We start from the raw sequence: 12,500 nt of genomic DNA on the forward strand, positions 1-12,500 counted from the left end.
ACTTAGACATACAAAATAATGTTTCATCTTCTAGAATCATGTTATAAATATTGTAAAATAAGCATCTTTTTGAAAAATATTGTTTGTTTCTCCTATATTAAGTAGATGCTTCAGTTTAGAAATATGGAAACAACTAAAAAAACGATGTTTCAGCTGTTTAGGGAATGAAAATATTAGACCACAATCTGTACATTCTGATGTATGATATTTCTCGAAAGATCAAATTTAGATGCAGTGTGGCTTTATGCACTCCAAGTATGTTTTACTGTTGCAAAAATTAACCTAGAGTATATTTGCATGTTTCCTGTCACTATTCATAGCCTTCTTAGTAGAAGTAGGTTAACGTGTTTTGGACATGTTACACTCATCACCAATTACATTAACCTTTTGTGTGCTTTTTCATAGGACTTGAAGGTTTATTATATTTTTAAATGTGTTTTCTCAGTTTAACAGTTCCATGATAACAATCAAGAAAAGAGCAAAGTGAGCTATACACTGTTGTTAGTAGTTAGACTTTCTCAAAAATGGCATGCAAACAAAACTTTCACCTCATGCCCCTAGGGATATCTGACAGCTATATAGATAAGACCAGGGGACAGATATCCATCATTTTTTTCTTGGCCTGCTGCTGACTTTAGACTTATCCAGTGACTCAGCTCTATCATTCTGTTTCTTACTTTCCAAATTCGTAGAGTATCCCTAGTGTTGCCTGCATTGGGAGGGTCCCTTATTGGGAGAAGCAATACATGGTCCATGGAACCATGTGCTGGTCCACACATTGTCCACCGAACCATGTGTGGATAAAGTGGCATTCAAGTCACCAGGCTCTGACAGCAGAATGGGTATGCCTATATTTTCTGTGTCACCATCAAGAGCCCAAGCTACTAATCAGACTTAGGTTGCTTGTGTTGCAATCAGAGCTTCATTTAACTAAACTACCAGCAAAATATCAGATATTCACCAATTAGTACTTCCTATTCATAATTATTATGCATTCTTGTGTGATGAGTATAACTAGATAACTGGTCTTTCCACCTCTTCTCAAGGTTTTATATGGATCAATAACTTCAGTTTTGCCTATTGATGGATAAGAAATAAAAATGCTGTTGACAAATTAAATAATGACAATTAAAGTCAAATGATGCTGAATAGTGCTTCATAAATAAGTTGTAATTATTCAAGAAACAGATATAATATGACATTCTCTGAATGAGCTGAGAAATAAATATCTTAGCATTACCATGCTAGTACACACACACACACACACACACACACACACACACACACACACACACACACACACACACACACACACGTCATGTACGCAGAACATGCCTTTAGGAAATGCAACCTTTGAAATAATCACTTTTCCCTTTACAGATTGTATATTAAGAAAGTAATTTACACATTTAACTTAAGGAATTAGCAATATATCTTTCCAATGCATTTTGGCTTTTAAAAGTAATCCCTTCAGAGATTCTTCAGTATTGACTTAGCAGGGAGAAAGACATGCTTGAGCCTCAAATATATAAGGAAATGAGCATTGCTAAAGGATTCTATAGTCATATGTAGATTAATCAGATATTATGACTGAATTTCTGGCTATATGCCAGTGCTATAACCTGAATTTGAATCTCATTTGTTACTTCATGTAGTCTTTATTAGGATGTTTCCTTTTTTTCATGCCTGAGTACTGCAAGCAAGATGTATTATTTCCTTCACAGCCAGTGTATGAATCTTTCCACATGATTGCAAAGTATTAATGTCTTTCAGATGGAATAGTCTTTACAGATGCTAGGGATAAAATCAATAAATCAATAAATTGGTTGTTCCACAACTGATCACCAGATAAAGAAGGTTATTAAATGCATCATTTTTCTCTTACCTATACTGTCTGTCTGCATATAACATTTTCCAGATACACAATATCTCCACAGGCCCTGGTTTGCAAAAGCCCCAGATAGGCGGTACTGCATCCAATAGTCTGTCGCTGTGGAAACTATCAAGAGAATGTTGCCAACACAGGCACAGAATAGACCTCCTCCCATAAAACTGTACATATTGAGGGACTGTAGGATATGTAGCATTCACAGAAAAGAAACCTGAAAGGATAGAACCAAGAAGAAATCATCTTTTACGAAAATGTTATCACAGATGTTTCAGTTTTCCAGGGTTAATTTGGATACAAAAACAAAAAACACGTTATATGAAAAATTCTAAACACAGGCATATACATGCTTAAAATTAATTGAAAAATCTGTTACTAAAATGTCAGTTAATGTTAGCAAGTGATTAGCAGTGCATTCATGACTATTATCATGGTGTACTTTTTATTATGTATATACAGATTCATAAGGGGTTTCCTTATTTTTTGTACTCGCATAACATTCTAAACATAAATTATTTAAACAGATTACAGAAGAAGGCAATTAATTACTTAAAAAGCAATAGCTGTGTACAGTGTACAAACCTGAATTAATGGCATGATACATTAAAAAAAATATGCACCTACCTGTAAGGCTGGTGTAGTACAAGAAACATGAGATTGTTTTTTACAAAGTGTACCACACAATGCTGATGTGTTGGACTTGTGATTATGACATCAAGTTACATAGTTGAGCTCTGGACACCAGCATCATAATAATAATTAAAAGGGTCTATATCACAACGTCGAACCAACAAAAGTTTGATTGTTGTAATATCGAACCCTAAAGTCTAAAACCCAACAAAACTGAAAGCACAGAACAGCAATTTTTTCCCAGGGAAAAAAAATCACTGTTCCGTGACAAAAAAAAAAAAACTTAAACTAAAGTGGGGGGGCTGTGCCCCCCACACCCCCCTACGTAGTAACTCCAAGATCGCACCACAGTGGAGGAAATAGCAAGGACCCTAAAACAGTCCACCATTTTTTTTCCCTGGGAAAAAAGTTGATGTGCCATGGCTTCACTATTTTCAAATTTTGGACTTTAGGGTTCAATATTACAACATTCGAACTTGTTTTATTTCAACATTGTAATATAGACCCATAATTAAAATAATATATCCTGTCTATCATATTCTCCATTGGTGGGTTAAGCTCAAAGGTAGAGTGCCTGCTGCATCCACAAAGATGAAAACCTGTGTAGAAAATCATCTAAACATTAGGAAAAGATATAGTCTGAATCAGCTATCTACCAACAAGAAATTTTATCTAAAGGCAAGGCTGAAAATAGTTAAACTGGACTCATTAAAAAGTAAAAACTTGTATCAAATTATTACTTTGTGTCACATTATATTGTAAAGTGATTACAGTGTAAGAAGGCAAAGAAATTAAAAAGATAATGGCCTGCCAGTAGAAGAGGATCATAGATCATTAGGTAGTGGTTATAAGACATGGGTATAGAACCAGCATTTTAGACTTGCATCCTTAATTTCTGGCTAAACAAGATAAGTCCTGTAGCCACCAATGCAATATCCAAATAACTGGCTTAGTGGAGGACATTGTAGTACATGTGGTGTACCTGCTTAAATGTTTCAATGCCTAAGTTACCGGGAGTTGCATGTACAGTGATAGTTCTTCTTGATACTTTATCTGACTAAAGACATCATGGAGGCTGTAATCTCATCCACCAAACCTGTGCTACTTATAAAACATTCTAGCAAATATTTATAACCACATTATGCCAGAATGGAGGAATATGTTTGCAGAAGTGGAGAAAATATCTGCAGAATTAAAAGTAATACTTGAAGATATGATGAGATATCATTGATTTTAAGAGTTTGTGCGTTTGGATGTAGAGAAGCAAGTGTGTACTAGAAAATGCTCCAGCTATAGTCATCTGGAGTTTTCTCATATAAGCCAACTTTCTAAAAAAATATAGAATCTTTGGTTCCAGAAGTTTGAATTGGTTCTTGCTTAGAATAAAACATGCATCAAGCATAAAAAGGCATAATGTGCCACATTTTTATAGATTTCTAGGAAAGAATTCTTGAAGGCATACCATACAATTACTTTTCATAAAGACAGAATATCAGAAATTACAACAAGTTTAGGAATTACTGTAAGCCAATAAAGAACTTACTATTTTTTTTCCAGTATTCCTTTGCAAATGCACATCGTCCTACAAGAATACCAGATGCGTATGCTACTAACCTGAAGAATCGAACCAATGCCTGTGAATTTTGTGAGTTACACAAGTCATTAATAAAACACAGAACAGTCTGTGGTACAAGAAATTATAAAATAGGTGTATTTAGGATGCTAAAAATGTATAAACTATATTTAAATGTCAAATTGGTAGCTTTGAATTCAATCCAAAAATTAGACTCATTCCTCACTGCAAATGCATTAGTTGAAAATTCTGGAGAGATCCAATCTACTTTATTGTTGTATGTTGCTGTGGATTGAGTCATCTTGGGTTATAACACTATTTTTTTATGATTAGAAGAAAAATAAAACAACAGCACGTTTAGAAAAAAGTAATCACAGTCAACCTTGAAAGCATTTGCCATTTATAAGACATTCTTTTCTTGGCAAGATCACAAAGTTATACAGAGATTATAGTGTTTTCTTGAACTGAAGAGTCTTTAAATTTAGTGAGCTGCAAGATCTTTTAATAAGTAACACAATTTAAGTTTAAGAAATTAAGAAAAATGAGACAACTGTTTATGTGTAATAGACCTCAATTTAAAAAATGTGGATAAGTGCAGACAATGTGAACTTACTAGTGCAAAATCAAAATAATTAAGTAAAGGAAAAAAAGTGTACAAACTGAGTCAGAATGAAAAATAAGAGCAGGTTATGCTATAAAAGTAATGGGTATGGAAACCAGGGTGATGTGACAATGCAGTGAAGCAAAGGCAGAGAACAGAGGAAGTTAAACCTTGCATCATACCTATATGCATGAAAGGAATTATGCTAGATTTTTAATACACTCTACCAAATCTGTGTTAGAAAAAACATTTCTATAAAATGTGAAAAAGGAAGATAGATTCAACAGAAGTTCCATGTTTCTGAACAGAAAGATGGCAGTGAATGTTTTTTGATGCTGTTGAAATTAAAAAAAAAAAACTTGATTAAATGAAGTCTTAGAATTCATCAGAGACAAAGAGATATGTGTTGAATTTAGTCTGTTGGAAATAAGTCCCTGGAATTAAATAGACAGACCATGGAATATAAACCTGATATTGGTGTCATATATATCACATTGCTAAACATGTAAATAAAAATTAAACTTTGTGACTGAATTAAGACAGAACATTACTTAATGAGTACAACTGAGATCTCAATACTTATAAAAGCTATTTTTTCAGTAGATACAAATCAAGGATACTGGCAGATGAAGGTAGATGAAAAAGTTCTGACTTGTGTACATTTAATGTGAAAGGAAGAGGCACAAATTCTTATGACTCCATTTTTTCTGTCATGAGGACCAGGGACATTCCATATAGCTCATGAAGAATTAACTGAAAACTTGGAATGTGTCTTAAACATAATTGATATTCAAGTAGCATGTGGTTAGACAAAATAAGAACTTGGAAAAATACTGATCCAACTTCTAAAGAGATTAAAACAGTGAAATAAAGCACTTGTAAAAGGAAAGTTGCAAGCCTGTACTTTAAGCTTAGTATTCTAATGTCAGAAGGAGTGAAGTATAATATATAATATGAGCAATTTTCAAATATCAACTCTAGATATTAAGCATTCTTTATAGGTGCTTCTAGGAATAAGATAGTATCTTGCAGAGTCTGCACATAATGTGCCTATAAATTAAATACATGGATACATGGTCATATTCAAATTAATTTAGGTGGTTATTTCTCAACACCAACAATACACCATCAAGATTAAAAATAAGCAGTAAAAACATACAAATAACAAAAAAATATAATAGTGCTGGTGATAAGTATATCTCTAAAAATCTGTTTGAGCAAATATAGTCTGATAATTCAACTATTAACAGGAAAAGAGGCATGAAATGCTCATAAATTTCAAGATGCATATATTATTCAAAAACTGTAATGAGAATAAGCTGAATATGGTGCTAGTGGCTGCAAGTTAAAATGGTGTAGGATCAGTGATCCTGCAAGAGAAAAGGCGAGTTGTTGATGGGATTATAAGAATTCCCAGATTGAAGAAGTGTCTAGCAGTTGGTGCAGAGGATTGCACTGGTGAGATGAGTTGGTATTAAACAAGGTTTGATTCACTTAGCCCTTGTTTGCCTACTGTGTGACGTTCAGCAAAGCCTGTAACCAAACAATGCTTAAGGGCAACTGGGAATTTGGACTACATTACTCAATGGTGCCCTGGGCTGCAAGCCTAATAGCTACCTATGAACTGTTAGCAGCAGTGTATTGGTATGATAAATTTTATGAATTTGTCTGTTATTAGAGAATTCATATAGAAAATTACCATAGACCCTTGCAAACTAAATTCAGAAAGTCTTTGTACAACATAAATGTAAGATCTCAAAAGATGTTAGTTACTATACTAGACTAAGACATGAAAGGCTCAGCGAGGTAATACACATAGTAGTTATTCTGAGTGTCACAAACATAGAGAGAGTTATGAAAAACTTTTAGAAAAACTTGTTTCTGTTGCCAGAAGGAAAGTAAGTTAATTTCAGAGATGCACTGACACTGACAAATAAATGTAGTTAGAGAAAGAAATTACACTTGAGATATTGGTCTGAATAAAAAATGTCAAGCAAATAAATAAATCAATACATTTAGGAAAAACTTTTAGAGAAACTTGCTTCTGGTGCCAGAAGGAAAGTAAGTTAATTTAATTTCAGAGATGCACTGACACTGACAAATAAATGTAGTTACAGAAAGAATTTATACTTGTCAGATTGTCAGATTTAGTGTCAGATTTAACGTACTGATGACTAATACCAAGTGATTTCCTTATGTTCTGTCATGACATTCTAGAGGGAGTCACTTGAATATTCTGAAGTGTAACTTTTAAAAACTATAAAAAGAAAAAGAAAATCTTCTGCACATCTCATTAACCTCTGTATGCCAACTCAATGGTCAAACCACAGTGGGAAAGTAAAAAAAAAAAAACAGAAAACAATGCAATCCAGATACACACAATATGAGAGTCTGCAACACAAACAAACCACAACTAGAAGTAACTGATAAAAAGCTGCTTGATATACATACTTATGCCAGAGTGAAGATATGTAATATTGAATCAAATAAAAAATTGCAGTTATACCACCTGCGATATATACATATGTATGCATGTGTGTATGTGTGTATATATATATATATATATATATATATATATATATATGTGTGTGTGTGTGTGTGTGTGTGTGTGACGAACTTTACACTGGCAAAAAACATCTACAGCTAAATGAAAAAACAACACCAGGACCAGTAATTGAGTACACTTTCATTCTTTTAATATATAAGAACTTCTTCAGAAATAATAAAGTACAAAGAAAATCATCAGTAAATATATACTACATGTCATATGGCAATAAAGCAGTAAAACAGTAACAACCAAATGAAATAAACCTATCCTTCTTTAAATATGCACATATTGTTATATGGTAATGAAGTGACCTGAAAAATCATGTGCAATATACAGCATAGAGTAAACTAGTGAAAAGTGAGTCTGTCATGAGAACTCAGGTAAGCCATTTCAAAGCAAATTTTAAATTGATATTATCATTCAAACCAGGAGCTGAATCCGCTCCCAGCAAAAGTTGCCATTTGAGACCCCTAACCTCCAGAAGAGTAGCATAGTCACCAAAAAAAAAACAGTTCTACTTGCTCTAATACTAAAAATAGAAAAAATTCAAAATTAGTACAAGTTAGCAAATGCCTAGCTAGTGCATTTCGTGAGTCAGAACTTCTGATAGCCCCACAATGTTTTTTATTCTGTCTGACAGTTTCTTGCAAGTCTTTTCCACATAGAAATAATAACAAGAAATATAAACTGCAGCGTAAACCAAATTTGTGGATGAACAGTCAAAATGATGGGCAAATGTAACTTTATAGTCATTGTGTACAAAAGTGTAGCAGTTCCCTTTGAAAATAAACTTGTAACAAACACATTTGCCACACTCGAACATGCCAGGTGTGTCAGTAATGTTTCTAACAGAATTTAACACCAGTACTGAGTCTCTGTTCTCAAGTGAATTTCTAATTGTTTTAGTCTTTTTATATGCAAACAATGGAGAATCCCCTCACAAGTTAGACAAATTGTGTGTACTAGTAACAATGATCCAGTTGTGAGAGATGACATCCTTGATACATTTCATGTCCCTGCAAATAGGTATAAGGAATCTTAATGTCCTGTGTGGAAAAGCAGCAGTATTATTTTGTTTACGTATAAAACCACAGTGAAAAATGGGCTGACATTTACTGTTTCTGTCTTTAGCCACTTCCTGAGCCACGTTATACACAAGATCCTTAGGGTAATGTTTTTGCAAAAACAGATTACACAAAAAGTCCATCTCAGCATAAAAAGTAGTATCCACGCTAACCAGTCTGGAGAGTCTAATGAATTGATCCCTTAACACATTCCTTTTCATGTAGAATGGGTGTTGGCTGGTAAAATCTAAAATGTTAGCGACTATGCTCCTGCTGGTGACATCAACAGAAATAGAGGTATTACCAGAACCTGATTTAACAAATTTCAAAAAACTAATACTGTCAATCATGGCTAATAAGAAGTCTTCCAGCCCTTGGGCAGGGCCCACCCATGCAAAAAAGATGTCATCGATATAATGGTGGTATAAGCGGGTGTGGTGGAACCCTGGTAAATGAACAAGTGTCTACTTCTCAGGCAGCAACTGAAGATTGGCATAGGATGGAGCCATTTATGAACTCATGGCTTCCACTTTAATTTGCTGATACACTTTGCCATTGAAATGGAAAAAATTATTGCACAATACTGTTTCTATTAAAACACTTAAAGTCATAATCCTGGTATGTCCAAAATTTGCATAATTTCTAAGGTATTTTTTCACATTTTGCAACCCTTCCTGATCATACTTCTCAACGTCTTAGAGTAAGAAATCTGGACAAAGCCATGAAAAATATTGGCACTTTTTAAATATTGCTCTTACAAACTTAGAAAGTTGATAGAATAACAGGTTTTGCATTAGCTTGACTTTTCTGAAGGGTATGAAGTCTAAAATTCAAATGTCTGTCATTATTTTCTAACTCCAGTCTTTAATGATTTGCCACTAATTTGCCAGAAAGCCACAATTTTATGAAAAACAGATCAAAAATATAAGGCAAAAATCTGGACATTCTGCGAAAATCTGTACAGTTGAGAGGTATGTTTCTGATGTGGAATATTAGTATACAAGGGCACAACATCTAGTGTAACAAAACAGCAGTTATTAATGTCTAAATTCCCTTTAAATATCTCATTTAAAAAGCCCCAAGAATCTCAAATATAAAACTGTGTTTTTGCACTATGGGGTTTAACACACTGTCAATGTATTCTGAAATACGTTCAGTTTTTGTGCGTTTATTTGAAATAATGATTCTGAATGGGGGGTGCTGAGCATTTTTATGAATTTTGGGGATGCCAAAACATTTTCCCAAACTTGGACTAAATACCTGTAAGCATTGTAATTACTCTAATGTGATGAATTGGTCATTCTCCAGAGACAGCAGTAACGAATCAATTTTATCAAACTGTTGTTCAACATACTCAATATTTTGTAGTGTTCATTATTAGTTAAATCCAATTCTATTCTTAGTACATATTCAGCTTGTTTCATTAGTACTATCCCCGTACCTTTGTCAGCTCAGATTATTCTTAAAGACTTGTCAGCAGAAAGGGATCTGAGTGCAAGAGACTCTATGTGACAAATTAAGCCATTTGTTTGTATTCACGTTATTGCACACTTTTCTGATATCTTTTTCACACACATTAAGGAAAGTAGACAGTGTGTTGTCTAGAACTGGGTTAAACAAACTCTTTTTCTTTAACTGTACAGATTCAGCATTATTATTTACTGTTATTTGAGAATCAAACAGTTCATCTTCAGAGTCATTGTCAGCAAAATAACGCCTGAGGTTTAGCTTTCTCACGAACAAATGTAAATCAGGAAGAACTTAGGCTCTCTGCACTGGTATGTAAGTAAAACCTCTCTTTAGGTTCCCCTTCAAAACATCTAATTCTCATAACATCGAAACTTAAAACACTGAGACCATAACTTTGAAACCCCAAAACACTGAAAACTCATAAAATCGAATTTCATAACATTGAAAATGTATAACATCGAGTTGTGTATCATCAAACGTGTAAATGTTATAGTTAATCTGTTAATCTTGTGTTATCACTATAAGATGTTGTAGTTTTTATTTATATAGTTATTATTTATATAGTGTAGGAATTTATACTAGTTATTTAATTATTTATTTATTTATTTATTTATTTTATTTTACATTTGTTGACCAGGATAATCTAACTGGATTTATGTCCATTTTCAGTAGAGTCCCGGGGAGATAAGCTCCAAGAGATTACTAGACTACTAACATACAGGTACTAGTTGTTATACAGTTAAATACTACAAATTTTAAACAGTTCAGGAATCTTCACAGTTTATACAAAAAACATGTTGCAAGCATTAGATAAGATATTTTTGACTTTATGTACAAGAGTTCATTAGTAACTAGAAAGTAATTGTTAAACAAATGCATACTTCAAGTTTCAACAGTTCAGCAATGCTCACAGTTTAAACAATACTTGTTGCCTGCCTTAGGTAGGATGCTTTAGAATTATATGCAGAAGAATTTAACTAGAGATAATTTAAAATACCTATTAGGATAAGATATGTTCTTGCAAAGGATAGGCCTTGATCTAAAAAGACACAGATAGATCAGGAATTAAGTCTTAAGAGAGGGTATTTGGGATATAGTATGAGATTAGTCTGGATTTGTACATAAATTTCAGATTGTGTTTAAAAAGTGCAAATGAAGACAGTGATGGAAGTTCATGGGGGAGTTGGTTCCAATACTTTCCAACTGCATTTGAGAACAGAGCATCTCCTGCCATGTTATTAGATTTACATGTTGATACAAGTAGTTTATTAGATGAGCATAAAATTGAAAGGTTTTATATTGGGTAATGAGACTAGCAAGTATTGGGGTATTGGTAGGTTGGAAAAGGGTTTTGTGCATAATGGTGAGTTTAAAGTGAATCTGATTCAGAAGCTCTAACCAGCCTAATTGTTTCAGATTATGGCAGTGATGGGTCCTAAAGGAGGAAGCAGTAGCAAATCTGGAAATGCTATTGTAAGTGTTGGCTAGCTTGTTAAGGTTATTTTTTGACAAGTTAGTATATATGGAAGAAGCATAAAGATGTGTAGAGATAAGGTGGGAATAGGCAATTGTGGTTCTGGCTAGTGGGGAGAGAAAGGGGGTTTATCCTATAGAGGGAGCCTAGTTTCCTGTTGACAGTTTTTATGGTATTGTTGATATGGGTTTCAAAGTTCAGGTTGTTATCAATGGTTACCCCAGAAGTTTAGTTGTTGGATCGGGAGATATGAGTGTACCATTACTGGATAAGACTGAAAAGTTCATTGGGAGTGATTTACAGGTAGGAGTGAAGAGGAGGAGTTTGTTTTTGGGGTTCAAGAGGAGGCAGCATTGTAGAAACCAATTTTCTGTTTTATTGAACATTGTCTGAGTTAGAGTCTGTAGTTGGGATTGAGATTTAGCTGAGCAGATTATTGTCGAATCATCTGCGTATTGTACACAGTTAGTTAAAGGAATAGCTAGGTCGAGGTCATTGATAAATATTGAGCAAAGGAGGGGGCCCAATATAAAGCCCTGAGGAGCACCTAGGGTAACTGGGAGATGGGAATGAGAGGTTGTTGTCCCATAGCACTGCCTGCTGTCTATTATCAAGGTAGGACTGGAAGCATTTTATAGTATTTGTGTCCAGAGAGAAGGATTTTAGAATATTGAGAAGTAAGTGGTGGTTGACCATGTTGAATGCTTTTGAAAGGTCAATGAAAAGTGCTGAAGATAGAAGATTGTTATCACGTTTTTTATTAATGCTGTCAGTGAAGGATTGGAGTGCAGTTGTTATACTGTGGAAAGGCCTTAAGCCATGTTGAGATATGGCCAGTAAATTGTTCTGGATTAGGTGGTCTATTAACTGTCTGTGGATACACTTTTCCATTATTTTAGCTAATGGGGAAAGTAGAGCTATGGGACGATAGTTAGAATATTATCTGGAGTTTCCTCCCTTGTGTAGGGGGATAATGTAGGAGATTTTCCAGATGGTGGGAATAGTGCTTTCTTGTATGGTTCTATTTATCAGCAATGATACAGGATAAGCTATGACTTTGGCTGCCTTTTGCAGGTATTCAGCAGGTAGCTGGTCAGCTGAGAGGGTAGTAGGTTTTAGTTTACTTAAGAGGTTGCAGATGAGGGAAGTTGGGACAGGTTGCATGTTTAGAGTTGGGAGAGAGTTAGTAGTATTGGTTGGAAGGGCAAAGCTATCGGCTGTTAGTTGATTAGCAAGTGTTTGGATGGTCTTA

At 34.2% G+C, this 12,500-nt stretch overlaps 1 protein-coding gene across 1 annotated transcript in view; it reads right to left on the reverse strand.

Moving 5' to 3' along the window:
• The window catches only part of LIM2 (lens intrinsic membrane protein 2), a 42,028-nt gene extending 39,942 nt beyond the window's left edge, over positions 1-2,086 (reverse strand). Inside the window, exon 1 of the mRNA XM_044079037.1 lies at positions 1,886-2,086. Coding sequence (XP_043934972.1) covers positions 1,886-2,060 — 175 coding nt within the window. The 5' untranslated portion in view covers positions 2,061-2,086. The remainder of the gene's footprint in view (positions 1-1,885) is intronic.
• Between the last annotated feature and the right edge of the window lie 10,414 nt (positions 2,087-12,500).

Source organism: Protopterus annectens, chromosome 8.part0 (assembly GCF_019279795.1).
Source record: "Protopterus annectens isolate FY-2018-M chromosome 8.part0, PAN1.0, whole genome shotgun sequence".
Lineage (NCBI taxonomy): Eukaryota > Metazoa > Chordata > Ceratodontiformes > Protopteridae > Protopterus > Protopterus annectens.